The following is a 25,375-nucleotide window of genomic DNA, read 5'->3' on the forward strand; positions in this document are numbered from 1 at the left end:
ATTTGGTCACAGATGAAGCCAGAGTTTCTAATTTTGTTTCTCTATACTTCTTCATTTATTCCACAGTTTTCTGATGTTTTTTGAGAGGGTTCAAGCATTCACACCTATTATAAGTGATGGAAATCAGTCATCTTGTGAGATGGATTTGACTTTGGAAGAGTTGGATGCGAGTATTCAGTCTTAGTTCCTTCCTGAGCCTAAGTCTTCAATTTTTTTCTCTCTTCAAATTTTTTTCTCTCTCTTTTTTGACGAGAGAAAAACAATTTGAAGAGAGAAATAAATGTAAAACCTTTATTCAGTTTTACTAACACGTGATAGAAAAGAACGTAAAGTTTACTCCAAGGTGCTGGAGAGGAGGGTTCGGCCGATTGTCGAACCTCAGATTGAAGAGGAACAATGCGGTTTTCGTCCTGGCCGTGGAACGACGGACCAGATCTTTACTCTCGCAAGGATCCTGGAGGGGGCCTGGGAGTATGCCCATCCGGTCTACATGTGTTTTGTGGATCTGGAGAAGGCGTATGACCGGGTCCCCGGAGAGACTGTGGGAGGTGCTCGTGGGAGTACAGGGTGGGGGGTCCCTTCTTAGGGCTGATCCAATCCCTGTACGTCCAAAGCGAGGGCTGTGTCCGGTCCTCGGCACAAAGTCGAAGTTCATTCCATGTGGGGTTGGTCTCCGCCAAGGCTGCGCTTTGTCACCAATCCTGTTTGTGATATTCATGGACAGGATATCGAGGCGTAGTCGGGTGGGGAAGGTGTGCGGTTCGGTGGGCTGGGGATCTCATCGCTGCTTTTTGCAGATGATGTTGTCTTCATGTCATCATCGGTCCGTGACCTTCAGCTCTCACTGGATCGCTTGGCAGTCGAGTGTGAAGCAGCTGGGATGAGGATTAGCACCTCTAAATCTGAGGCCATGGTTCTCAGCAGGAAACCGATGGAGTGCGTACTCAAGGTAGGGAATGAGGTTTTGCCCCAAGTGAAGGAGTTCAAGTACCTCGGGGTCTTGTTCACGAGTGAGGGACAATGGAGCGGGAGGTTGGCCGGAGAATCGGGGCAGCAGGGGCGGTATTGCACTCGCTCTATCGCACCGTTGTCACTGAAAAGAGAGCTGAGCCGAAAGGCAAAGCTCTCGATCTACCGGTCAATTTTTGTTCCTACCCTCACCTATGGTCATGAAGGTTGGGTTATGACCGAAAGAACTAGGTCGCGAGTACAAGCAGCCGAAATGGGCTTCCTCAGAAGGGTGGCGGGCTTCTCCCTTAGAGATAGGGTGAGGAGCTCAGTCATCCGTGAGGAGCTCGGAGTAGAGCCGCTGCTCCTTTGCGTTGAAAGGAGTCAGTTGAGGTGGTTTGGGCATCTGGTAAGGATGCCCCTGGCCGCCTCCCTAGGGAGGTGTTTCAGGCACGTCCAGCTGGGAGGAGGCCTCGGGAAGACCCAGGACTAGGTGGAGAGATTACATCTCCACACTGGCCTGGGAACGCTCGGGTCAGCCCAGTCAGAGCTGGTTAATGTGGCTCGGGATAGGGAAGTTTGGGGCCCCCTGCTGGAGCAGCTGCCTCCGCGACCCGACTTCGGATAAGCGGTTGAAGATGGATGGATGGATGGATGGATGGTGATAGAAAAGAAGCAGCAAAACTTCAAGCAATCGCAGAATGTCCCATCAGTCTTTAAACACTTCAGAAAATTGAGCATCATTCTGGGTTTAAAAGCTAAAACTATGCAGAACTTTGTATCTTCTCTCTTCATGATCTACTAAAGGCAGATGTGTCCCCTGTACCCAAATATTCACACACACCAGCTCAATTGAATGTGTAAGAGTAATACTGTAAATTGGCAGCAGATTTCCTTGAATCCCGCAAACACAAAAATCAATATATTTTGTGAACACTAAATGCTGCATCAATGTATGTCCTAATCTGCAGGAGCAGCATTTTACTGTCATTTACAGCGACAGATCACGTGACAAAAACAAAATGAAGTATTGTACATGAAAAACTGTTTTTTACGTTGTTTTAGTAACATTTAAAAACGTGTAATTACGATACATCTCCACTTTATACAGAGCACCCCCACTATTTTCAGATGCACCCTCAGTGATTTTCATCTGCCAACAGAGCCTGGGCCGGTCCTGACTTGAAATATATAAGCAATATCATTTTGATTGAATTTGATATGAATTCAGTCAAGGAGCTTTAGTTGTGGACTCATTGATATAGTTTTATTTGTTATCTGTCATTAGGATTAATAATATGATCAATATGTTCTTGTGTGTGTTTGTGTCAATGGTTTAAAATGCGGACGTGAAAGAAACATTGTACGCTGTACGTAATTATGTCAAATTTCAAATCTTTTTGTTTTATTATTATATATATATTTTTTACTTTATTGACCAGTAAGAAATGTACATTACAAACATAAATGACCTGGTACAATAGCAAACATTTCTTATCCAGACAAAAGACAAGCATAAAAAAAACAAACAGTCAAATGAGAAACTGAAGTACATAAATAAATAAATAAATTAAGGGGGTGACAGGGTCTAGGGGTTCTCTGCAAGTTTAAGTTCTCTTACGAGAGGTTCTCTCGTATTGCGTAAGCTAGCTTACGCTACGGGAAAGATTCATCTTTTCTGAGATATTGAAGCCAAAAAATTATCCTTAATTTTTGTATCCATTGTCAACGCAGTGTGGCAGCTGCAGACCTTGAGCGGGCTAGCTAGCGAGCTCATAGGTTGCTCTGCGGCAACTGCTGCAGCCTATAGACGAGCTTGGGCGAACTCGCATCCAATGAGAGGCGTCCGCGTGCTCACTGCATCAAAGCCCGCCAAAATGGGCGTGACTAGAGTGCATATAAGCGTAGTTCGTAGGCTGGAACCCTGATTTTCATCTCTTCAGCGAAGCTCTTCGCATCGCTGACCTGGAAGCCGCGTCGTCGCTCGAGGGGCATCAAGCAAGCGTGGACAGCGCTAGAAGAAGCCGGCCGTCTCAGCCACCTTCAGCCATCCTGCGAGCTACGCCATCCGACGACGTATCCTTTTAAAGCAAGCTAGTTCTCACGAACTATTCACAAAAGAGTACGAGCGTCTTTTTCAAGATGCCTCGCTCCACTTGCGCCTCATGTCGCGCCCTTCTCAGCACAGGAGACCGCCACATCATCTGCGCTCTCTGCCTGGGACTGGGGCACGCAGAGCTCGCCCTCGCTGAGGGCGGATGCGATTTCTGTGAGGAGCTACATTATAGATGTCAGTTTGTACAATGACACTGTGCCGGTGCTGATGGCAGGAGAGGTCAGCGCAATGTTCGGGTCTGTGGTTTGGCAGCTCATTGCCTCTTTTCTGAGGTTGCCCATTTCTGGAACTATGTTGGCCGCGCCTATTCCGCCGCCGGCCAAGCCGCATCTGCGCTGCACTCAATGGCCGTTTTACAGATCCTACAAGCAGACCTTCTTCGGGAGTGGGATGAGAAAGGCAGGCACCCAGAGGCTGTTACTGATCTACTGGCGCGACAGACCTCGCCCTTCAGGCTACCAAAGCTGCAGCCCAAGCTCTAGGGAAGTGCATGGCATCGCTGACTGTGACCGAGAGACACTTATGGCTAACACTAGCCGACATGGGAGAAGCAGAGCGCTCCACGTTCCTCAACGCACCGCTCTCTCCGACCGGTCTCTTCGGCTCAGCGGTGAGTGGCATTGTTGACCGCTTCTCAGAAGTCCAGAAAGCCACCCAAGCCATGAACCTCTTCCTGCCGCGTCGCGCTAGCTCCTCTGCAGGCCGCTCACGTGACCAGCCTCCTGCACGAGCCTCTTCACAGCGCCCAGTTCAACAAACTCAGACTTCTCAGTGTCGACAGGGCGGCCGCCCTCGATCAGCGTTCAGACAGCCGCCGCAGACCGCCGCCCCGCGGGCCTCGATTTAAGGTAACGCTGAAACCAGAGCAACCGAAGTCTTCCTAACTTTGTTGAACAAACGACGGCTCAGTCCGCCGCGGCCGGACCACCGTCAAAACTTTGCCCCTGTCAGTCCCCTTCTCTCAGGCTACTACAGTGGTGAATTTAGCAGCCAACAAGCCGGTGACACTGCCCGCTTGCTCAGCACTCAAACGCCGTTTTCACGGCGACCCAAATAAATCTTGTAAAGAGCAAACATGTCTTATGTGTAGAAAAAGTGCCCACAACCCAGTGTTCGCCCCTACACACAAGCATAACACATCCCGTGCCCCTATCAGAGCACGCTCTCATAAAGCGGTTACGAACCGCTCGAGCATCAGAGTCAATAAAGGCGCCCACAAATGCGTGCGCACGCCCATTCTCTGCCCGCTCTGTCACACGACCAGCCCTATGTGTAGAAAATGTGCCCACAATCCGGTGTTCACTTCTGCACACAAGCACTGCATGTCTCGTGTCCCCACCAGAGCACGCTCACATAAAGCTGTTACGAACCGCTCGAGCGTCAGAATCAATGAAGGCGCCCACAAATGCGTGCGCGCGCCCATTCTCTGCCCGCTCTGTTACACGGCCAGCAAACATTCCTCTGTGTGTAAGTCCCGTGCCCATGACTATGCTTGCGCATCACATAACAGATGTGACTCTTTCCCCATTCATTCCAATCGGGAAGTCACTCACAAAACAGCCTGTTCATGCTGTCTGCGAGCAATCATCCATGAACACACTAAACGCGCTCACACATTTTGTTCAGCGCTCTGTGTGCGGCAATCAGAGCGAATTGGCCATTCACCCTCTAGCGTTACGCTTCAAAGCGTGGGAAGCTATTCCAGGGATATCCAAGTGGGTGTTAAGCACAATACAACAGGGCTATTTGCTACAGTTCGATCGCCGCCCTCCTCGCTTCAGAGCCGGCTCGAAACCACTGTGAACACGGAAGCAGCGTGCATGCTTCGTTCAGAAATAGCAAGCCTTCTGTGCAAAAGGGCCATAGAAAAAGTGCCACCCTCTCTGAGCGAGTCGGGCTTTACAGCCGTTATTTTCTTGTTCCCAAGAAAGACGGCGGCCTCAGACCCATATTAGATCTCAGGGTTTTGAACAAGGTGCTTGCAAAAAGACCGTTCAAAATGCTTACAATCAGGAAACTCCTCGCGCATGTGCGCCAGGGGACTGGTTTATTTCTCTCGATCTGAAAGATGCATACTTTCAGATTCAGATAAATCCCGTCACAGGCCATTCTTGAGATTCGCCCGACGGCCAGGTTTATCAATACACCGTCCTTCCGCTCGGCCTGTCCTTAGCACCCGTACTTTCACGAAGTGCATGGATGCGGCGCTCGCACCCCTGCGGAGTCAGGGTTTGCGAATTCTGAACTATTTGGACGACTGGCTGATTATGGCTCAGTCACATATGGAGCTTCTGTCTCACAGAGCAGTTCTCCTCAGCCATCTGAACAGTTTGGGTCTTGCAGTCAATTGGACCAAGAGCTCACTACAGCCCAGTCAGACCATTTCCTTCCTGGGAATAGAACTAGACTCCGTGGCAATGACGGCTCGCTTATCTACACAGCGCCAGCGCCGTGTTCGGCGACTAGCCGCATCTTTTCAGATGAACAGCCTCACGCCTCTGAAGAAATTCCAGAGAGTGCTAGGTTACATGGCCTCAGCCGCAGCAGTACTTCAGCTGGGTTTACTGCACATCGCCCGCTTCAGCATTGGCTAAACACCACAAGCATCTCGCCGGGCTTGGGCCACAGGCCGCCAGCCCATCAAGGTGACTCAGACCTGTATATCAGCTCTGCAGCCCTGGACAGTGGCCGAATGGTATCAGCGGGAGTGACAATGGGAGCTGTATCTCGCCGAAAAGTCATCTCGACAGACGCGTCCAACACGGGTTGGGGCGCGGTCTCGCGAGGGCTCTCCGGTTTTCGGCCTATGGTCAGTTCAGGAAAAGCTCCTTCACATAAATTGTCTGGAAATGATAGCGGTCGAGTACGCCGCGGCGCTTTCTCCCGGTCATTCAGGGTCACCACGCCCTGGTCCGCTCGGACAACAGATCTGTGGTATCCTACCTAAACCGTCAGGGCGGTGTCAGATCCAGGAACCTCTTCCATCTGACGAAACGCATACTGAGTTGGTCCCAGTGCCACCTGCGCTCGCTGAGGGCGACGCACATGCCAGGCCACCTGAACGACGGCCCGGACAGACTGTCCAGAGACAATATTCCCCCAGGGGAATGGTCCCTGCACGCTCAAACAGTCCAGACGTTATGGCACCTATTCGGTAGAGCAGAGATAGACCTCTTTGCGTCCAAAGACAACTCTCACTGCCCTATATTTTTCTCGAAAAGCGAGGACGCGCTGGCCCAGGACTGGCCCAGACGCCCGCTTTACACCTTCCCTCCCATCTCGCTATTGCCACAGGTAATGCAGAGGATCAGGGAAACGCGTCACTCGGTGCTCCTCATAGCCCCGCGTTGGGAGAATCAGACATGGTTCCCGGAGCTTACGCAGCTGTCACTGACAGCGCCGTGGCCCATCCCAGTGAGAGCAGATCTCCTCTCTCAAGCTCGCAGCACAATCTGGCATCCCCACCCAGAGCGCTGGGTGCTGCATGCGTGGGTGATCAACGACTACCCGTCGCTCTGCCAGAAGGAGTAATAAACACCATCACACACGCTAGAGCCCCTTCCACGAGAAGACTCTATGCGTCAAAATGGTCTGTGTTCTCAAAATGGTGCACCGACAGAGACCTGGACCCGCGGACATGTGGGGTGTCGTCGCTGCTCGTATTTCTACAAGAGCTGCTGGATAAGGGCAGATCCCCATCCACGCTCAAAGTGTATGTGGCGGCCGTTGCGGCGTTCGCTGAACCCCTGCACGGCCAGTCATGGGGTAAAACGAGCTGGTCATCCGCTTCCTCAGGGAGCTAGAAGGATGAACCCCGCGCCTCCCATCGGTTCCTATCTGGGATCTTTCTATAGTTCTCGAAACTATGAAAGCCCCCCCTTTCGAACCACTTCAATCCGTGGATTTGAAATACCTTTCACTCAAAACCGTTTTTCTGACTGCCCTGTCATCAGTCAAACGTGTGGGAGACCTTCACGCGCTGTCTGTCAGCACTGCGTGTCTTGAGTTTGGACCAAGTGACTCCAAGGTCATTTTAAAGCCTAGACATGGCTATGTTCCCAAGGTGATCGGTACTCCTTTCAGAGCACAGGTCATTTCCCTATCGGCGCTGCCAGCACCGATAGCTGAACGCGACGCCAATCTCCTTTGCCCGGTCAGAGCACTGAGATTGTATACTGCGCGCTCCGCTGCTTTCAGACGCTCTGAGCAGCTTTTCGTTTCGTTCGAGGGCGCACCAAAGGTCTCGCTGCCTCGAAACAGACACTATCTAGATGGATAGTGGACGCTATTGCTGCTGCATACGCGTCAAAAGACCTGCCATGCCCGTTGGGCATTAGGGCTCACTCCACTAGAGGCATGGCATCCTCGTGGGCATGGTCCAGCGGGATTTCCATTCACGACATATGTGTGGCAGCGGGATGGACTTCCCCTCCACCTTTGTCAGATTTTACAATATGGAAGTGCCCGCTCTGCAGGCAAAACTACTAGCGGTTTAATACGCTACAGCTCCCCTGGTGAGCTGCACTGATGGGACACATTCCACACAGACCGGCACCGCCGCTCTGTTGTTCCCTTCCCACTATGTGCTTATGTATTACACAATCAATGACCCGCATTCTTGCCGGCCAAATATTATTTCCCCACTCATAAGGGCTCCCCGGGTCCCCCTTAATTCCCTGGGGCTCATACAGTGGATGCTTGGCGCGACGGCGTTGACAATGGGTTCCCGTGAGCGTAAGCTAGCTTACGCAATTCGAGAGAACCTCTCGTAAGAGAACGTATCGGTTACCTAACGTAACCTCGGTTCTCTCTAGATGAGGGAACGAGTATTGCGTAGCCGGCCGTGCTTCGCGCCACGCAGCGACTTTTCGCTTCAGTCAATGAAAACCAGGGTTCCAGCCTACTGAACTACGCTTATATGCACTCTAGTCACGCCCATTTTGGCGGGCTTTGATGCAGTGAGCGCGGACGCCTCTCATTGGATGCGAGTTCGCCCAAGCTCATCTATAGGCTGCAGCAGTTGCCGCAGAGCAACCTATGAGCTCGCTAGCTAGCCCGCTCAAGGTCTGCAGCTGCCACACTGCGTTGACAATGGATACAAAAATTAAGGATAATTTTTTGGCTTCAATATCTCAGAAAAGATGAATCTTTCCCGTAGCGTAAGCTAGCTTATGCAATACTCGTTCCCTCATCTAGAGAGAACCGAGGTTACGTTAGGTAACCGATACGTTATTCTTCATTGACTTCAGTGATAAGAAATAATGGCAGAGCTCCTGTTTTAATGAATCTACTCTTCAAAATAATTTCCCAAGAATAATAATTATGTTCATTGCCAAGTCGTGTGTTCTCTCTTTAGCAAATATACCAAAGAAATTGTCAAATTTAAGAAATAACAGTAATGTAAATCTTCCAGAAGGCATTCACAAATGTACATTCATAGAATAAGTGTTCTGTATCACCAAATGAGCAACTGTTCTGATCTAGACCAAATCTGCGTCTTAAGAACTCTCCAGAAGGATTTATTGCATTAAGAGTTTTAAAGTGGACTTCCTTTGCTTTTCGTACGATTGGACATTTTTAATATTTTGTTCTCAATTTCTTAACCTCATCATTAGAAAAATATTGGATTTTTTATTGGATATAATTCATTGACAAAAGCTTTCCGGATTGTGATGTTTGGCAATTTCAGGTTAGTAAGAGCTATAAACCAAAAGCCAAATATAGTTAACTTGTCTCTTGCTAACATGCATGACTCATGAGCTACTAGTTAATGTAATAAGTAAGTTAAAGTTTAGCTAAGGCAATATATCATGAATTACAGGCTAATGTACTGTACTTAATGGAGACACTGCAGGTGAATACAGTAAAATTTGTGTCTTAAAACGTCATCAAAATCGCCACATTGATATGCAAATTAGATGTTAACTAATTAAAATGTCCTAATTTGCATACATTTGACAAGGCACTGCAGGTGAATAGGATAAACAAAATAACTATATTATTTTGACAATTGTAAATAATAATGAGAAGTGCCCTTTTTTCCACTTGGGCCCCTGCCCCCCAAAATATCTGCGCACGTCCCTGATTCTAATAATAATAGACGGTAGTTCAGCGAGAATTATAAATAATAAAGGAGTACTGGTGCAGTTTTGTCTAATGCCCCTCTTGACTGTGAATCGCGAGCATGTGTCGTGCTCCAGAGATACACAGCTGTTAATATCATTGTAAAGAAGGCTTATTACATTTGCCAATTTCTGTCCAAAACCAAAATGATGTAAAGTTTCTAATATTAAAGGATGTTCTACCAAATCAAAAGCTTTGTAGAAATCTAAAATGACATTGAAGCCCTGCTCTACAAATGTATGATTGTAATCGATTAAATCTAGTCGTATGTTATCATGGATAAATCTTCCAGCAAGGAAGCCAGACTGAGTTTCATTTATTATATTTTTTTCATTTTAGCTGCAATTATTCCGGATAATAATTTATAATCAGTATTAAGAAGTGTAATAGGTCTTAGATTAACAATCTTTTATATTTGCCATGTTTGGGAATAAGTATTAGACCTTGCTTCATGCTTGTCATTAATTCGTTATTATGCATTCTTGTATTGCCTTAAATAACAACTGTCTGATATCTGTCCAAAATAATCTATAGAAGTCGGCTGTGAGCCCCTCAGGGGATTTATTCAATGCCAATTTCAAGCTCATATCATCCAGTTCTTCTATTTTTAAATCGGACTCACAAAAGTCTTTAAACGAATCATCAATCTTGGGTATGAAGTCCTTAATTTTATTTAGAAAAGTTGAGGAATCCAATTGAGAATATGCAGAAGTGTAGAGATTATTATAGAAAGTGAAAACTTCCTTTTCAATCATTTTATAATCCTTACACTCCATTTATCAGTCAACTTGATATTGCCTTATTTTCCTGTCTTCTCTTCTATAAATGGCTGAAATATGAGGTGATATTTTCTCCTTCTTCTAACCACTTTGCTCGCGATCTCACAAATGCACCTTGAGCTCTTTTGCGATACATATCGTCTCGTCTGGCTTGCAATATCAATAGTTTGTCTTTATCTTCACTATTTAATTCTGCCTTATCACAGTATTTACTCATTTCCTGGAACAGATTACATTATTCTCTTCTTCATGGCAATCTCCTCACTAAACTTTATGGAACATTGTCCAATTCTATATTTGACAAATTCCCATTTAATGCAAAAACTGTCTATGGTCTCATTATTTTCAATTATTATTTATTTTATCTTTGTACAATATTCTTTAATTTTTAAGAGACGGAATTACATTTTAGTGGCAATGTTGTTGGTTAACACATACCATGAATTTCAAAATATGACTTTAGTATTTTAAAAACTGTATAAACTATTATAAAATAATGCAATAGAAGAGCAATGTAAAATTAACAGTAAATTAAATAAATTAATTTGGCAATATTACATGATCCTTACTCAAAACTTGCTTAGGCATGCTGAAATAAAATGTCGTTTGTGGCTGTGATTTGACATGTGAAAGGATGACCAACCATATCATATGGATCACAGCTGTTTATGAGACTGATGATGAGTATTTCTTTCTTTTCAAACTTTGAAGAACTTGAAATAGAGGGGTTTAGTTTTAGACACTAATTCGGATTGATTCGAAACGCTGCAGACAGTCGGTCAGAACTGTGTGTGATGACACTTATTTGCAGAGAATCACCAGGCAGTTTCCAAGTTCTTTCAATGAGTTTACTGAAATTCACTTCGTTGGGCATACATGTGTGTGGTTCTGTAACAAATGAACACAGTAAATAAACTTAGTACACATTCTTATTCACAACATAAATACCCAATTGAATATATAACAATACCTTGTAAGTCTACATAGACTATCAGAACAAAAGGTAATAATAATAAAGTAGGTAAATTACACTGTTGGGTGGTTATTCTTAATTTTCCCACAGGGTGGCGCCACCAAACCGTAAATAGCGTCTATGTAAACATCAGTAGACGTGAACGACGTGAACTAACTGACCATTACGAAAATCTTCAACACAATACCTTGAATTGCATGTAGGCATGGTGTGGTGGTGGCGTAGTGGCTAAAGCACAGGGCTGTTAATCAGAAGGTCACAGGTTCTAACCCCATGGCCACCACCATTGTGTCTTGAGCAAGGCACTTAACTCCAGGTTGCTCCAGGGGGATTGTCCCTGTAATAAGTGCACTGTAAGTCGCTTTGGATAAAAGCGTCTGCCAAATGCATAAATGTAAATGTAAGCAGTCCTCAGACACTCATAACATTCTAGATTGAATATTAGTGAAGGTGCAATGTCGCTAGTTTTATGCTATGATGCATCAAAGCAAACAACTAATTAAGAACAGAAAGACCACTTGCACTTACTTTATATGCACGCACACCATATCCCATATCCCTAAAACTCAAAGTACTACCAAAGAACAGTAATTAAACTAAATAGAGTGAAGTTAGCGAACTGTTCACTCTAACTTGCTATATTGCATCTGCTCAATGCTCACGTTAGGTTTTCACTTCAGACACGTGAGGCTGCAGTAACAAGCAATCTGATTGGTCAGAATTCTCCATCATGGCCTTTTGAACAGCCGCCCCCGAATTCAGTGATTGAATTCGCCCATTTCACAAAAGGTCGACTTATAACATCAGTCCTCATCAGGTAAAGCTGGAAGGTGGATAAGTCGAGCTACAGGTCGTGTATACATCCTTCCTTTAACCTCCACATTGGCTGACCTTACTCTGCCATCTGTGCCCGGGAATGCTTGGGTGATCTTTCCTACTGGCCAAAGGGCCCGTGGTAATTGAGGATCGACGATCATTACCACATCACCAACCTGTAAAGCCTCTTTCTCTGATCTCCACTTTTGCCGGGCTTGGAGACTAGGTAGATAATACTTTAAGAAGTGCCTCCAGAAGTGATCCGCAAGCAGTTGGCTGTGTCGCCAGCGCTGTCGACTCAGTGCCTCGGACTCCTGATAGACCACCTGGGGCAAGGATGCATCCCGCCGTCCAATCAGGAAGCAATTGGGGGTAATTGGGTCAGGGTCAGCAATGTCTGAAGATGTGTAACCAAGTGGTTTTGAGTTGAGGATCCCTTCAATCTCAATTAAGACTGTTCTTAGCACTTCTCCAGTAACACTCTGTGCACCAATGGTAACTCGGAGGGCTGTTTTGATTGAGCGGATCTCTCTTTCCCAGCATCCTCCGAAGTGAGGCACTCCTGGAGGATTGAAGACAAACTTGATTTGCTGATTAGCAAGGTGATTCTGTAGCTCATGATGCAGAGCAGCGAAGGATTCATTCAACTCTCGTTCTCCCCCTTTGAAATTGGTTCCCTGGTCACATAACAACTCATAGGGTTTCCCACGGCGAGCGACAAAGCGTCTCAAGGCCATCAAGAATGAGTCTGAGTCGATGCTAGCAAGAACATCGAGATGGACAGCTCTGGTGGTCAGACACTTAAACACTATGCCCCACCTTTTTTCATTACGGCGTCCAATCTTGATTAGAAAAGGTCCAAAACAGTCCATGCCAGTTGAGTAGAAAGCTGGTTTGAAAATTCGCTGTCTGGCGAGAGGCAGGTCTGCCATACGGGGTGCTTCTGGGCGTCCTCTCCATTTCCTGCACTCCACACAGTGCCGTTGATGTCGCCAGACTGCTTCACGACCTCTTAATATCCAGTAGGTCCTCCTTATTTCAGCGAACACTTGTTCTGGTCCAGGGTGGTGCAATCTCCCATCGTAATCCTTAATGATTAGTCTGGTGATAGGATTTTGAGGTTCAAGGACGATTGGATGGACAGCATCCATTTCCAGCTCATTACAATGGCGCAAGCGCCCCCCTACTCTGATCAACCCTGAAGCAGTATCAAATTCAGGGGACAGAGAAGCCAATCTGCTTGTGGCTAAAACTGGCTTGCCTGATTTTACCTCAGAAGGGAAGGACTCAGTCTGTGCTTGACAAAGTATTGTTTGCTCGATATCTTGTAGTGTGTCAGCGCATGCAGTGTGTGCTGCCCCATGAAGATGCTGGCAACAAGCCTCTATGAACTCTGTTAATGTTTTATACTGTTGGGGGTTTGGCAAGGGTGTAGTTGTTGTTGTTGCCAACCCACAGAATGCAGACTGCCTTAACTCACTGTTCTGCTGTTCAAGGTGTAAGGATGGTTGTTCAGGCCAGCACTCTGGTGGCAGTTTGAGGAATGGAGGTCCCTGATTCCACTGACTCCCTTCTATTAAATCATGAAGAGGTTTGCCTCAAGTTATATCATCTGCTGGGTTATCTCCAGATCGTACATATTTCCAGGTAGCAGATGCTGTTAGTTCTTGAATTTCCACCACTCTCGTCCCCACAAAAACCTTGTAACGGCATGAGCTGGATAACAACCAAGTAAGCACTGTTGTGGAGTCTGACCAGAGTGTAACAGAATGGATAAAGATAGTGAGCTCTGTAGAGAGGAGCTTAGAGAGCTGTGCACCACTCAGAGCCGCACATAGCTCAAGGCGGGGTATGGACTGTTGCTTTCGGGGAGTGACGCGAGATCTAGCGGCCAGGAATGCAACTTCCACTTCACCTTCAGTGTTTTCTGTCCGCAGATAAGCCACTGAACCATATGCCTGTTCTGACGCATCGCAGAACACATGTATTTCATGTTTGCAGATCAGGAGATCCAGATGTGGGCTGGAATAACACCTGGGCAGAGATATATTCTCTAGATAACTCAACTCTTTTTCCCATGAGTACCATGAGGCAAGTAGATCCTCTGGCAACTGTGGATCATCCCAGTCACGCTTTTTGTCCCACAGGCGTTGCACCAATATCTTTGCCCTGGTGGTGTAAGGGATAATATAACCAAGAGGATCATACTGTCTTGCCAGAATGCTGTAGATGTTACGCATTGTCACTGTAGAACAGCTTGTAGCTCGGTGCTTGTATCGCAAGGTGTCAGATTGACAATGCCAGTGCAATCCAAGTGTTGATTCATGGACATTTTGGTGGCCCTGACTTAGCCAAAGATCACAACTATTGGATATTGCTTCAGGGGGAAGGTGATTGATTACTGATGGACAATTGCTTGCCCACTGGCGCAACTCAAAGCCTCCAGCAGCTAGGAGTGTACAGAGCTGGTTAAGCAAGTCTTTAGCAGCTTCTTTGGAGGTAAGGCTATGTAGACAATTGTCAACATAAAACGACGTTTCAATGACCTCTCTGACCTTGTCCCCAGGCTGACTGTGATCTATAACATGCCTTTGCAGCGCATAAGTGGCACAACAGGGACTACATGTCGTGCCAAAGGGTAGCACCTGCCACTGGTACACTTCTGCAGGTTGTTCTGACTTTAGATCCCTCCACAGGAACCGGAGTAAAGACATGTCATCAGGGAGCAGCCTCACCTGATGAAACATCCCACGAATGTCGCTGCTTATGGCTATGGAGTGCTCACGGAAGCGGAGTAACACAGCCAACAGAGATGGGCCCAATGTAGGACCAGGTAAGAGAAGTTCATTTAGGTTGTGACCCCCATACTGGAATGAACAGTTGTAGACGACCCGGTTTTTACCGTTATGCTGTACCATATGGTGGGGAATGTACCACGAATCTTTTGAACTATTAACTTCAACTGGTTCTAGTTTCACCACATATCCAGCATCCTTCAGCTTTGCAATCTCAGCTTTGTAGGCCGAAGCCTGCACAGGGTTTTTTAATAGCTTCCGCTCAGTACTTCTTAGTTGTGGCAGAACTGCTTCTTTAGGCATGCACAGATGTGGCATGTTCTGCATCCGAAGGAGTGGTGTGGCATAACGCATTACTCCATCAATGGAAACTCTCACCATTTTCTCCTCTAGAATTCTGACAGCTTCCTGATCCATCTTGGATCGCATCACCACTTTCTCAATGCGGTAAGGTAACACATCCATCTGCCATAGTTTTTCAACCTGTGCAAATAATTCTGCATTTGGGGAGATAGTAGTAAAGAAGCATTGGTGAGTGTTAAGCCCATGTTTATGAGCTCATGTGTGGGGCCTTGAAGCATCCAGGCGAGTCTTGACTGCAGCTGGTCCACCTGGTGGACCTAGGCGGACAGGCTCAATTGGCGTAATTAAATGAGGGCAGTCAGAGCCAATCAGCAATACAGGCCGCACTTTGTCTAGCTGCTGCAGCGGGAGTCCTGCTAGATGACGGTACTTCTTCTGCAAGGAAGCCACCGGGTAGGAATGTTCAGCAAGACCAAGCCTCTCAGCTGTAAAGGCACCTTGAATAAGAAATTTCTTATGTGGGTTGGAGATTGGAGACACTTCAAAGGAAACAGCCACCCCATGAAGCACCTGCTGATCCTGTTTTACTGTTCGCAGTATCAGGTCATCCGGATGTCCTTTGAGGTTTAGCTGCTGTGCTGCGGCATGGAGGAGAATGGTCCTCTCAGACCCATCATCCAACACTGCATACACTTCAATGGATTTATTCCCATTTGTGATGACAACTTTACTCACTTTTAGGAGAACCTTACAGCTGTAGACAGGACGATCTACATATAGGATATCTTTTGTGGTGCTCACCAGGCAGGAGTTTTCTCTGGTTTCAGACTCATTACCGGTATCCACAGCTCGCTCATTCACATCATGCAATATTAGTAGATGTTTCCTGTTGCATGTCTTGCAGAGGGCTTTCAAGGTGCATTTAGATGCATGACGGCTACGGCCACAGCGCCATCAGCGATTATTCTTGCGAATAATTCTTTTCCTAGAAAGTTCTTTGAAATTCTCACATCCATTAAGGAAATGATTGGCATTCTCACAATAAGGGCAGTATGCATGTAACTTCCCTCTGTAGCTATTTGGGCTATGCTTTGTCTCTGAAGCAGTCATTTTGGGTTCAATGTCCATGACAGATTTCTCAGTACCCAACAGGATTGAGGTGGATTTCCCAGAGAACCTCTGATTGCGGCGGTCATCCCTTCTCTTAGTTGTCTGGTCAGGAGCATAACTACTTATTCTGGAGCTATCATCTTGAACTTGCAGCTCATACTCCAACCAATCAGCGAAATCAAAGAGAGTGGGAATGGTTACTCTGTATGGATGTATATACCTCTTAAAACTAGTCTTCAGATCATGAGGAAGTTTACTTTGTAACCTTGACACATGTGAACCACATTGCAATTCAACTGTTCCTTCAGATCCTAGCTGCACCAACATGCTCACCAAAGAGCGCACGCGTAGTGCGAACAGCTTAAATGCCTTCACGTCTCCCGCTCGGATGCTGGGACCATCGATTACCATCGAATGTTCTGTAGAACCAGCTTGTGGGGTTGACCATACATCTTTACAAGAGCTTGCATGGTGTCTGTGTAGGGGTGTGTCGAGTTACAGTAGGAGTCTGCCACTAACAATGCCTCTTCTAACTTTAAATGATCAGCGAGAATCTGATATTTGAAACGCTCTGTGGCTTCCTCCGGGAGGATGTTTTCTAAAGCCATCCGAAGCCTTGAGAACTGTCTTGGATCTGACGATGTCAAGGTGGGTATAGTAGGCTTAGGTCCTCTGTATATCCTCTCCTGATGGTTTGACATTTCAGCTCTTGGTGTAAACTCAGATTGTCAGGGTAGGCGGTACTCTCTCTCACCCAGAAAGGGTTGGTGCCCTGATCTGGCGGTATACTTATCATAATGAGTGGCTTCAGCTGACTGTTCTGTGTGAGTATAGTACCTCTGTGGAAGGACATGACAGCTTGTGTCAGTATGCATCTGTTCATCTTGTTTAGGTGTAAGGGTGAAGCTGCTCATCTGGTCAGTCAACTGCGCAATCTGTACAGATCTGGGTTGCCGTATATCTTTAGAATGCATGGCAGGAATACTTGTGCATGGTGGAGGCTGACGACAGGTGATTCGTGGCACATTGGTACGAGGGGCTGGTATAGGAGTCACTGATCTGTTGGAAGTCTCCATACTTCTAGTTATGTTTTGGATTTCATGCTTTAGTGTGGCATTCTCTGCCTTAAGCCCTTGTAAGGCTTTCAAAATCTCTGGCATATAGTGAATGTGACTGCGAAGCACATCATTCTCATGCTGCACATCCTCCAGTGTTTCTTGCCATTCATCCTGTAGAACCAGATCACTTATGTATGAAGGCTGACTTTTTGGCGAGGACGCTCTGGATATATTTTCTGAATTCAATGGAGCATCTTCAATTTCAGTCTCACTGAGACAAGGATTTGGTAGTGATCTCCGCACATGGTCTGATCCATGAACTTGATAATCTGCTAGATATGCAGGTACCCTTAGCTGTCGTCTGGGTCGGACAACAGGAGGATCTGACTCAGAATGGGACATCATCTCTGCAGTGATTCGCCGATCCGGCTCGAAGGACCAATTGAAATAGAGGGGTTTAGTTTTAGACACTAATTCGGATTGATTCGAAACGCTGCAGACAGTCGGTCAGAACTGTGTGTGATGACACTTATTTGCAGAGAATCACCAGGCAGTTTCCAAGTTCTTTCAATGAGTTTACTGAAATTCACTTCGTTGGGCATACATATGTGTGGTTCTGTAACAAATTAACACAGTAAATAAACTTAGTACACATTCTTATTCACAACATAAATACCCAATTGAATATATAACAATACCTTGTAAGTCTACATAGACTATCAGAACAAAAGGTAATAATAATAAAGTAGGTAAATTACACTGTTGGGTGGTTATTCTTAATTTTCCCACAGGGTGGCGCCACCAAACCGTAAATAGCGTCTATGTAAACATCAGTAGACGTGAACGTTGCGCAACTAACTGACCATTACGAAAATCTTCAACACAATACCTTGAATTGCATGTAATCATCATTAAACAATAATAATAGTGTGCAATAGAGATTCAAACATACAGTGAAGCAGTCCTCTGACACTCATAACATTCTAGATTGAATATTAATGAAGGTGCAATGTCGCTAGTTTTATGCTATGATGCATCAAAGCAAACAACTAATTAAGAACAGAAAGTCCACTTGCACTTACTTTATATACACGCACACCATATCCCATATCCCTAAAACTCAAAGTACTACCAAAGAACAGTAATTAAACTAACTAGAGTGAAGTTAGCGAACTGTTCACTCTAACTTGCTATATTGCATCTGCTCAATGCTCTCGTTGGGTTTTCACTTCAGACACGTGAGGCTGCAGTAACAAGCAATCTGATTGGTCAGAATTCTCCATCATGGCCTTTTGAACAGAACTAATTTATAGAGTATTGAAACCGTCTTAATCATATTCTAGCCCAAGATTTGAGAGTGTTTGGTTGAACACCCGATCTACAGATGATACAGACGGCTGTCCTGGATATTTTAACAATCTTTGTAGAAGAAGAAGAGTGTATTTGCTGTGAAACTGATGTTACCATACAGACTATGATGGAGGAAAGCTGTGACATGATCGTTTATGATGCTGTAGATAGATGGAAAATCTGTCCAGCAGTTGGCACAATGTGACTCTGCCATGAGGAATCTTGTATAGATTAATGATACTGGCTAAACATCTACAGAGACATTGTGTCAAATGTGAAATAACCAAATCCTTAAACTAGATTGTTCAGATCATTTATAATTACGTCGGGACATGTTTCTGCAAATGGTTGTGTTGTTTGACCGGCCTAAAGAGACAAATGTCTGCTGTGAGAGATTTAACATGTGAATGATCTATAATAACCCTTATGTGTATTGATGGGGCGAGTAAGTCTTTTAACTTTCAGGAAATACTCTTGAACTAACACTGTTAATTTTACATCGCTCTTCTATTGCATTATTTTATAATCGTTTACACAGTTTTTAAAATACTAAAGTCATATTTAGAAATTCATGGCGTGCATTATATTTACTACTTAAGGACCATCATGGATGTGTTTATGATGTGTGCACAGATATTACAGAAGAACTGATGTGGTGTAATATCAGGGTTTATATGATTCAATCCTGATATTCAATATTTTAACAATAATTTAATCTAAAGCATCACAACTGCATTATGTCCCGCAGATTTGTCCAGAAACATTTCATGACCGACTGAACTTGATGATCATCTCCAATTAATTTAATGTCATTAGAAGAAGCTCAGCAAATGTGATCGGAGGTATAGAGGGTCAACTATTGGGGTAAACTCTGTCATGTGACAGTTTCGCATTAATTCAAAGAAATGACATTGAACTTGTTGAATTATTGTTTAAGTCTGAACACCAGAGCAAAAACAGTCTTACCGTTTATCAAGCGTTGAAACTGTGTTAAAAACAACCTGGAATCACCTTTAATAACAGTTTAATAACAGATTAATAACATAACAGATTTATTTGAAATATGTAACAGCTTTTTCTTTCATGTTCCTGTTAAAAAGATTTATTTAAAAATAATATGAAAACTGAATGAAAAGTTTCACTTCACTGAAAAAGGATCTGAATGAACATTTCACACAATGTGGACATTGTTCTGTTATTGTGTGTAAACTTTCTGTATGACATTAATACATCAAACATTTTAATTACACCTGAATTTCACCACTTGATTAATAAAACCTCGAATTACACAACCTGAATTTTTTTAGGTGAATTTACACAAAATATTTTCAAATATAAAAAATTAACAGCAAAATCTTTTGATGACAACAAATTACACCCAGTCTTTTTTGAAGATCATGAATTTAGAGGCTTTTTCAAATTCAAGTTCTGGTGAAATAAAAATGACAACACACAGAACACACTAGCAACCATCCAGATCTCCCTAGCAACAATCCATATCTCCATAGCAACCATCCAGATCTCCATAGCAACCATCCAGATCTCCCTAGCAACCATACTGATCTCCCTAGCAACCATACCTCATATTGTCTTTTAAGAAATGTACAAATCTAATGTTCATGTAGTTTTTATATTTATGGGGTGTAAATTCATTAATTGTAACTGACAGGTGTGATGATCAGTGGAGTTGAGTTTTTACCTTTAGCATTATTACTTGGGCTAAAAAACGGAAAGAGTGTTTGAGTGAAAGACTGACCAGTGAAAGAGTAAATATGAGAGCTGGACTCCACATCATAAAAGGAGACCAGACCCTCCTCATAATCCACAAACACACCAACCTTCTGTGGCTTCATTCTCACACACAGAGAGACAGGAGGATTTTCACAGGCGTAATATTCATTCTCATTCCTCAGAATCACAGTCCAGAATCCATTCACTGGAGTCAGTGTGATCTATCCCTTCCTGTTAATGGATTCTCTGACCACTCCTAAATCCCACTTAGTCTTTCCCTTCACCTGCACCTCAAAATAAAATCTGCCTGAACTGAATCCCTTCTTTCCCAGGACAATGCCACAGTAATCAAATCTCTCTGGTTTATCTGGGAGGTTTTGTTTAATGTCTCCATGTTTCACTTGTTTTCCATCATCAGACAGGATGAGATTAGGATTAGCTGTATCAGGATCCAGAGTCACATCCACTGAGAGAGATCAGAGAATATCAATCACTTCAGAATACAAACATTTTGATTGATGTAATATTGAATCAGAGTATAATGAAAGTGTAGTGCAGTAAGTCAGCTGTCAGTATATAAATGTAAAGTATTGTAAGTGTATATGAGAGAACAGTGAAGATCACACACTGTACCTGCATACTGCTGCATCCTCCTCAATACTGTCAACACAAATCACAAGAAAACATCAGCAATTGTTTACAGGAATATTACAGGAGAAATGCTTCTGAAACTCTATGAACATGCTGTTGATGAACACAGAAAGTCATTTGAACTGGTCTCAAGACAGTTACTGACACAAGTAAATCAAATGTTTCACATGTCACTTATCCCGTTCCATGTCACTTTTTCCTTGTTGTCCGCTCCGTGTTTCACTTGTCTTTGTCTAAAAAACTACAATTCCCACAATTCCCGGCCTCCCTCACTGCCTGCACTCATCATTGTTCTCACCTGTGTCTCGTTTAGTCTTCATTGTGTCTGTGTATTTAAACCCTGTTGTTTTCCTTTTCCTTTGTCGTTCGTTGTATGGTTTTCATGTCGTGCCTATGCCCCTGTTTCCTGCCCTTCGTTTATGTTCTTCCAGCTGTTTGTTCTTATGTGTTAGAGTTAGATATTTTTTCCCATTGTGGACTTTTCTTTGTGTTTATTTATTTGTTATTTATAATAAAAGCCACATTTGGATCCAAACCACCCGTCTGCCTTCTCCTGCTTCCCACATACATTACAGAACGAACGACCAAACATGGATTCCGGCTGCTCTGCTTGAAACAAGGGGACCGACCGGTAGAAGACCACATCCGCGACTTCGTTCTGGCGAGCGTCTCGGACTTCCCTGACTCTTCCCTTGTGGTCTTCTTCAGGGACAACCTGAACGACTGTCTAAAGGAGCGGTTGCCACCGGCAATGCGCTACTGGAAGCTCTGCGACTTCATGAAGGCAACTCTATTGGTCTGTGGCTCACCGTTCACCGTGGGCGTCGTTGAGGAGGACCCTACCGCTCCACCCACGGCGGTGACTCTCCAGTCGTCCCTAGCGCTCCCTGTCACGCCAGCCCCTCCGGTCAGTGAGCAAAGCCCACGCCTGTCGCTGTCAACGAGCCAGCACGGCCAACTTCGTCTGCTCGGAGGAGGAAGAGAAGGAGGGCTTCCGCCTCCCAGCCAACGCCTGCCCCGGTCTGCGAGCCAGAGCCCACGCCTGCCCCGGTCTGCGAGCCAGAGCCCACGCCTGCCCCGATCAGCGCGCCTGAGCCCATGTCAGCAACGATCAGCGAGCCTGAGCCCACGTCAGCCACGGTCAGCGAGCCTGACGCCACGCCAACCACACAGCATTCCAGCGTCGCCAGTCTCATCCATCCGGAGGAAGAGGAGAAGGGGAAGTCCTCTGCTCTCCAGCCTCCGCCTCCCGCAGCTCCGTCCCCAGAACCCCCCGTGGCGCTGCCCTCAGTGTCCAACGGTTAACCAGCCAGAGCCTGAAGCCTCAAACGTCAGTGAGCCAGTGCCAGAAGCCTCAAACGTCAGTGTGCCAGTGCCAGAAGCCTCAAACGTCAGAGAGCCAGCGCCTGTAGCCTCGACCGTCCCTGAGCCAGCACCTGTAGCCTCGACTGTCCCTGAGCCAGCGCCAGTAGCCATGACCATCTGAGAGAGAGCACCAGTAGCCATGACCGTCCAAGAGCCAGCACCCCTCGAGCCTCCCAGGGCTCCGCCTCTCAAGTCACACGAGTTTTCCAGGGCTCCTCCTCCCGAGTCTTCCAGGGCTCCTCCTCTCGAGCCTCCCGAGCCACCCAAGGCTCAGCCCCTCGAGCCTCACAGGGCTCCGCCTCTCAAGTCTCTCGAGTTTTCCAGGGCTCCTCCTCCCGAGCCTCCCAGGGCTCCTCCTCCCGAGCCTCCCAGGGCTCCTCCTCTCAAGCCCCCCGAGCCACCCAGGGCTCCGCCTCCCGAGCCACCCAGGGCTCCGCCCCTCGAGCCTTCCTGGGCTCCGCCCCTCAGGTCTCTCGAGCCACCCAGGGCTCCGCCTCCTGAGCATTCCACGGCTCCGCCTCCCGAGCCTCCCTCTGCTCTGCCTCCCGAGCCTCCCACGGCTCTGCCCCCTGAGCCTCCAGAGCTTTCCATGGTTCCGCCTCCCTCAGCTCCTCCTCCTGAGTCTCCCTCGGCTCAGCCTCATGAGCCTCCCACGGCTCTGTCAACCACGGCTCCACCCCCGGTGCCTCCCTCGGCCCTGCCTACAGAACCTTCTATGGTTCCGCCAACCACGACTCCGCCTACGAAGCCTCCCTCGGCACCGCCTTCAGAGCCTTCTTCGCCCTCGCCTCCCAAGCCTCCCTCGGCTCCGCCTCCAGTGGCTCCCTCGGCTCCGCCTTCTGAGCCTTCTACGCCATCGCCTCCCTCGGCTCCGCCTCCCGAGCCTCCCTCGGCTCCGCCTACACCTTCCACGGCGCCGACTCCCAAGCCTTCTACGGCTCCGCCCACAGTGTACCCCACGGCTCTGCCTGCCTCTGCTCGGCCCCCAGGGTCTCCTGCGGCCCTACCTGCGCCTCACGTGGCTCCGCCAGCTCCCCCAGTGGCCACTCCTCCTCCCAGGCCCCCTGAACCGGCCTCTGTCCTGTGGCCACCTCCCAGGCCCCCTGAACCGGCCCTTGCCTTGTGGCCAGTCTCCGGACCACCAAAACCTGTCCCTAGATTGTGGCCGCCTCCCAGACCTCCTAAACATGTCCCTACCCGGTGGACGCCCCCCAGGCCACCTGACCCGGTCCCCGTCTCATATCCCCATGGACTGCCTGTCGGCCCATGTGCCTCCGTGGACTGCCTGATTGCCCCTTGTGCCTCCTTGGTCTGTCTCTGTGTCCTTTGTGCCTCCTTGGTCTGTCTCTGTGTCCCTTGTGCCCCCTTTGGTCTGTCTGTTTTCCCCATTTTCTAGCCCCTCTCTCCTTGAATATTTGTGCTATTTTTTTGTTTCTTAGGACCGTCTGGAATCCGGTCCTTTTGAGGGGGGATTATGTTACGTTCCTGTGTTGTCTGCCCCGTGTTTTCTGTTTCACATGTCACTTATCCCGTTCCATGTCACGTTTTCCTTGTTGTCCGCTCCGTGTTTCACTTGTCTTTGTCTAAAAAAACTACAATTCCCGGCCTCCCTCACTGCCTGCACTCATCATTGTTCTCACCTGTGTCTCGTTTAGTCTTCATTGTGTCTGTGTATTTAAACCCTGTTGTTTTCCTTTGTCGTTCGTTGTATGGTTTTCATGTCGTGCCTATGCCCCTGTTTCCTGCCCTTTGTTTATGTTCTTCCAGCTGTTTGTTCTTATGTGTTAGAGTTAGTTATTTTTTCCCCATCGTGGACTTTTCTTTGTGTTTATTTATTTGTTATTTATAATAAAAGCCACATTTGGATCCAAACCACCCGTCTGCCTTCTCCTGCTTCCCACATACATTACATTATGTTTGTTATACACTAGAGCTGTCACCATTATGACATTCAGCTGATGATTGTCAAACTATTTAAATTCATTCATCTATTATGATGATTAATTGTCATATTTTAAGGTGTTTTTTCTGCATGTGTGCTTCATACATTATAAGAAGTATTTTTTTCATATAAAATACAACCATTATACAACCTCACTGCATATATATATTATTGTTATTGTATATTGTGTGTATTGTATATTGTATATAATTATTTGTATATTGTGTAATTTTGTGTAGATTGTGTAAATCTGATGTTTATTGTAAATTGGTCTCATCACTGTAATAATTGGAAAATATTGGAATTTGAATTCCCAATAATCGCGGTTGTCTCAAATAACTGTGATCAGACGGTTATTTAATAATCGTGACAGGTCTACTATACACTTACCAGTTTGACCGAGTTTTTGATCTAAAGTCTCATGTAGAGTGTCTTTGAGTCGAGTCAGAGCTGTATTCATAGTGTTCACACTCACATGAGTGTCAATACTGATCTCAGTCCAGTTCTTACTGTTTTTAGGGCTGTACAGGGACGGGTCAATCTACAGCAGGAGAGAGGAGAAATCCATCAGCATGAGGAGTGTTTTCTAATCATTCTCATTGATGAGAGAGATGGACACTGACCTGTAGGAGATGAAGATGATCTTCAGTGTGTGAGATCTGCTCCAGCTCAGAGTTTCTCCTCTTTAGCTCAGTGATCTCCTGCTCCAGCTCTTTAATGAGATCTTCAGCCTGTTTCTCTGCTGCTTTCTGCTTCTCCTCCAACATCTCAACAACTTCAGTCTGACATCTCTCAATGGAGCGGATCAGAGTCGTGAACACCTCAACACTGTGTGATTTCTCTTCTTCTGTGTTTCTCTGATGAGATCATGTCACAGTTTAAATGTAATTAATTCAGCACCTTTATTTATAAAGAAGATTGAACCTAAATTTGACTGACCTTTCTCATCTCTACAGAGTGTTGGATGTCTTGAATCTTCTTCATTCTGTTCTGGATCATCTGCTGCACGTCTGTCTGTGTCTTTACCAGCTGATTCTACAGACAGAGAACAACACAGACACATTTCATCACTCAACACAGCGTTTCCATCTTCAAAATAAGTATTGATTTTTGTTATTAACACTTTTTATTGATTCCATGCAGCAAATCACAAAGACATAACAGAAAATGCAACATCAAACCACATGAAATCATAACTTTTTCCCCACGAACATTAACCCCCCCAACCGACACAAACAAGCACTCCAGTGGTCAAAAGTCAACTGACAAAGACACACAAATAGACAATAAAACAGAAAATATTTGGAGACATTAA

The 25,375-nt window shown here is 46.0% G+C and overlaps 2 protein-coding genes and 1 pseudogene across 2 annotated transcripts in view; 2 read left to right on the forward strand and 1 right to left on the reverse strand.

Moving 5' to 3' along the window:
• The window catches only part of LOC127625049 (zinc finger protein 208-like), a 632,925-nt pseudogene that overhangs the window by 352,511 nt on the left and 255,039 nt on the right, over nt 1-25,375 (forward strand).
• The window catches only part of LOC127625046 (nuclear factor 7, brain-like), a 256,580-nt gene that overhangs the window by 187,575 nt on the left and 43,630 nt on the right, over nt 1-25,375 (reverse strand). The window contains exons 4-6 of the mRNA XM_052100102.1: nt 25,000-25,095; nt 24,684-24,917; nt 24,451-24,601 (exon numbers count right to left, since the gene is read on the reverse strand). Coding sequence (XP_051956062.1) covers nt 24,451-24,601; nt 24,684-24,917; nt 25,000-25,095 — 481 coding nt within the window. The remainder of the gene's footprint in view (nt 1-24,450; nt 24,602-24,683; nt 24,918-24,999; nt 25,096-25,375) is intronic.
• The window catches only part of LOC127624980 (zinc-binding protein A33-like), a 203,655-nt gene that overhangs the window by 47,520 nt on the left and 130,760 nt on the right, over nt 1-25,375 (forward strand). The gene's annotated exons all lie outside the window — the stretch shown is intronic.

Source organism: Xyrauchen texanus, chromosome 31, assembly GCF_025860055.1.
Source record: "Xyrauchen texanus isolate HMW12.3.18 chromosome 31, RBS_HiC_50CHRs, whole genome shotgun sequence".
Taxonomy (NCBI): Eukaryota; Metazoa; Chordata; class Actinopteri; order Cypriniformes; family Catostomidae; genus Xyrauchen; species Xyrauchen texanus.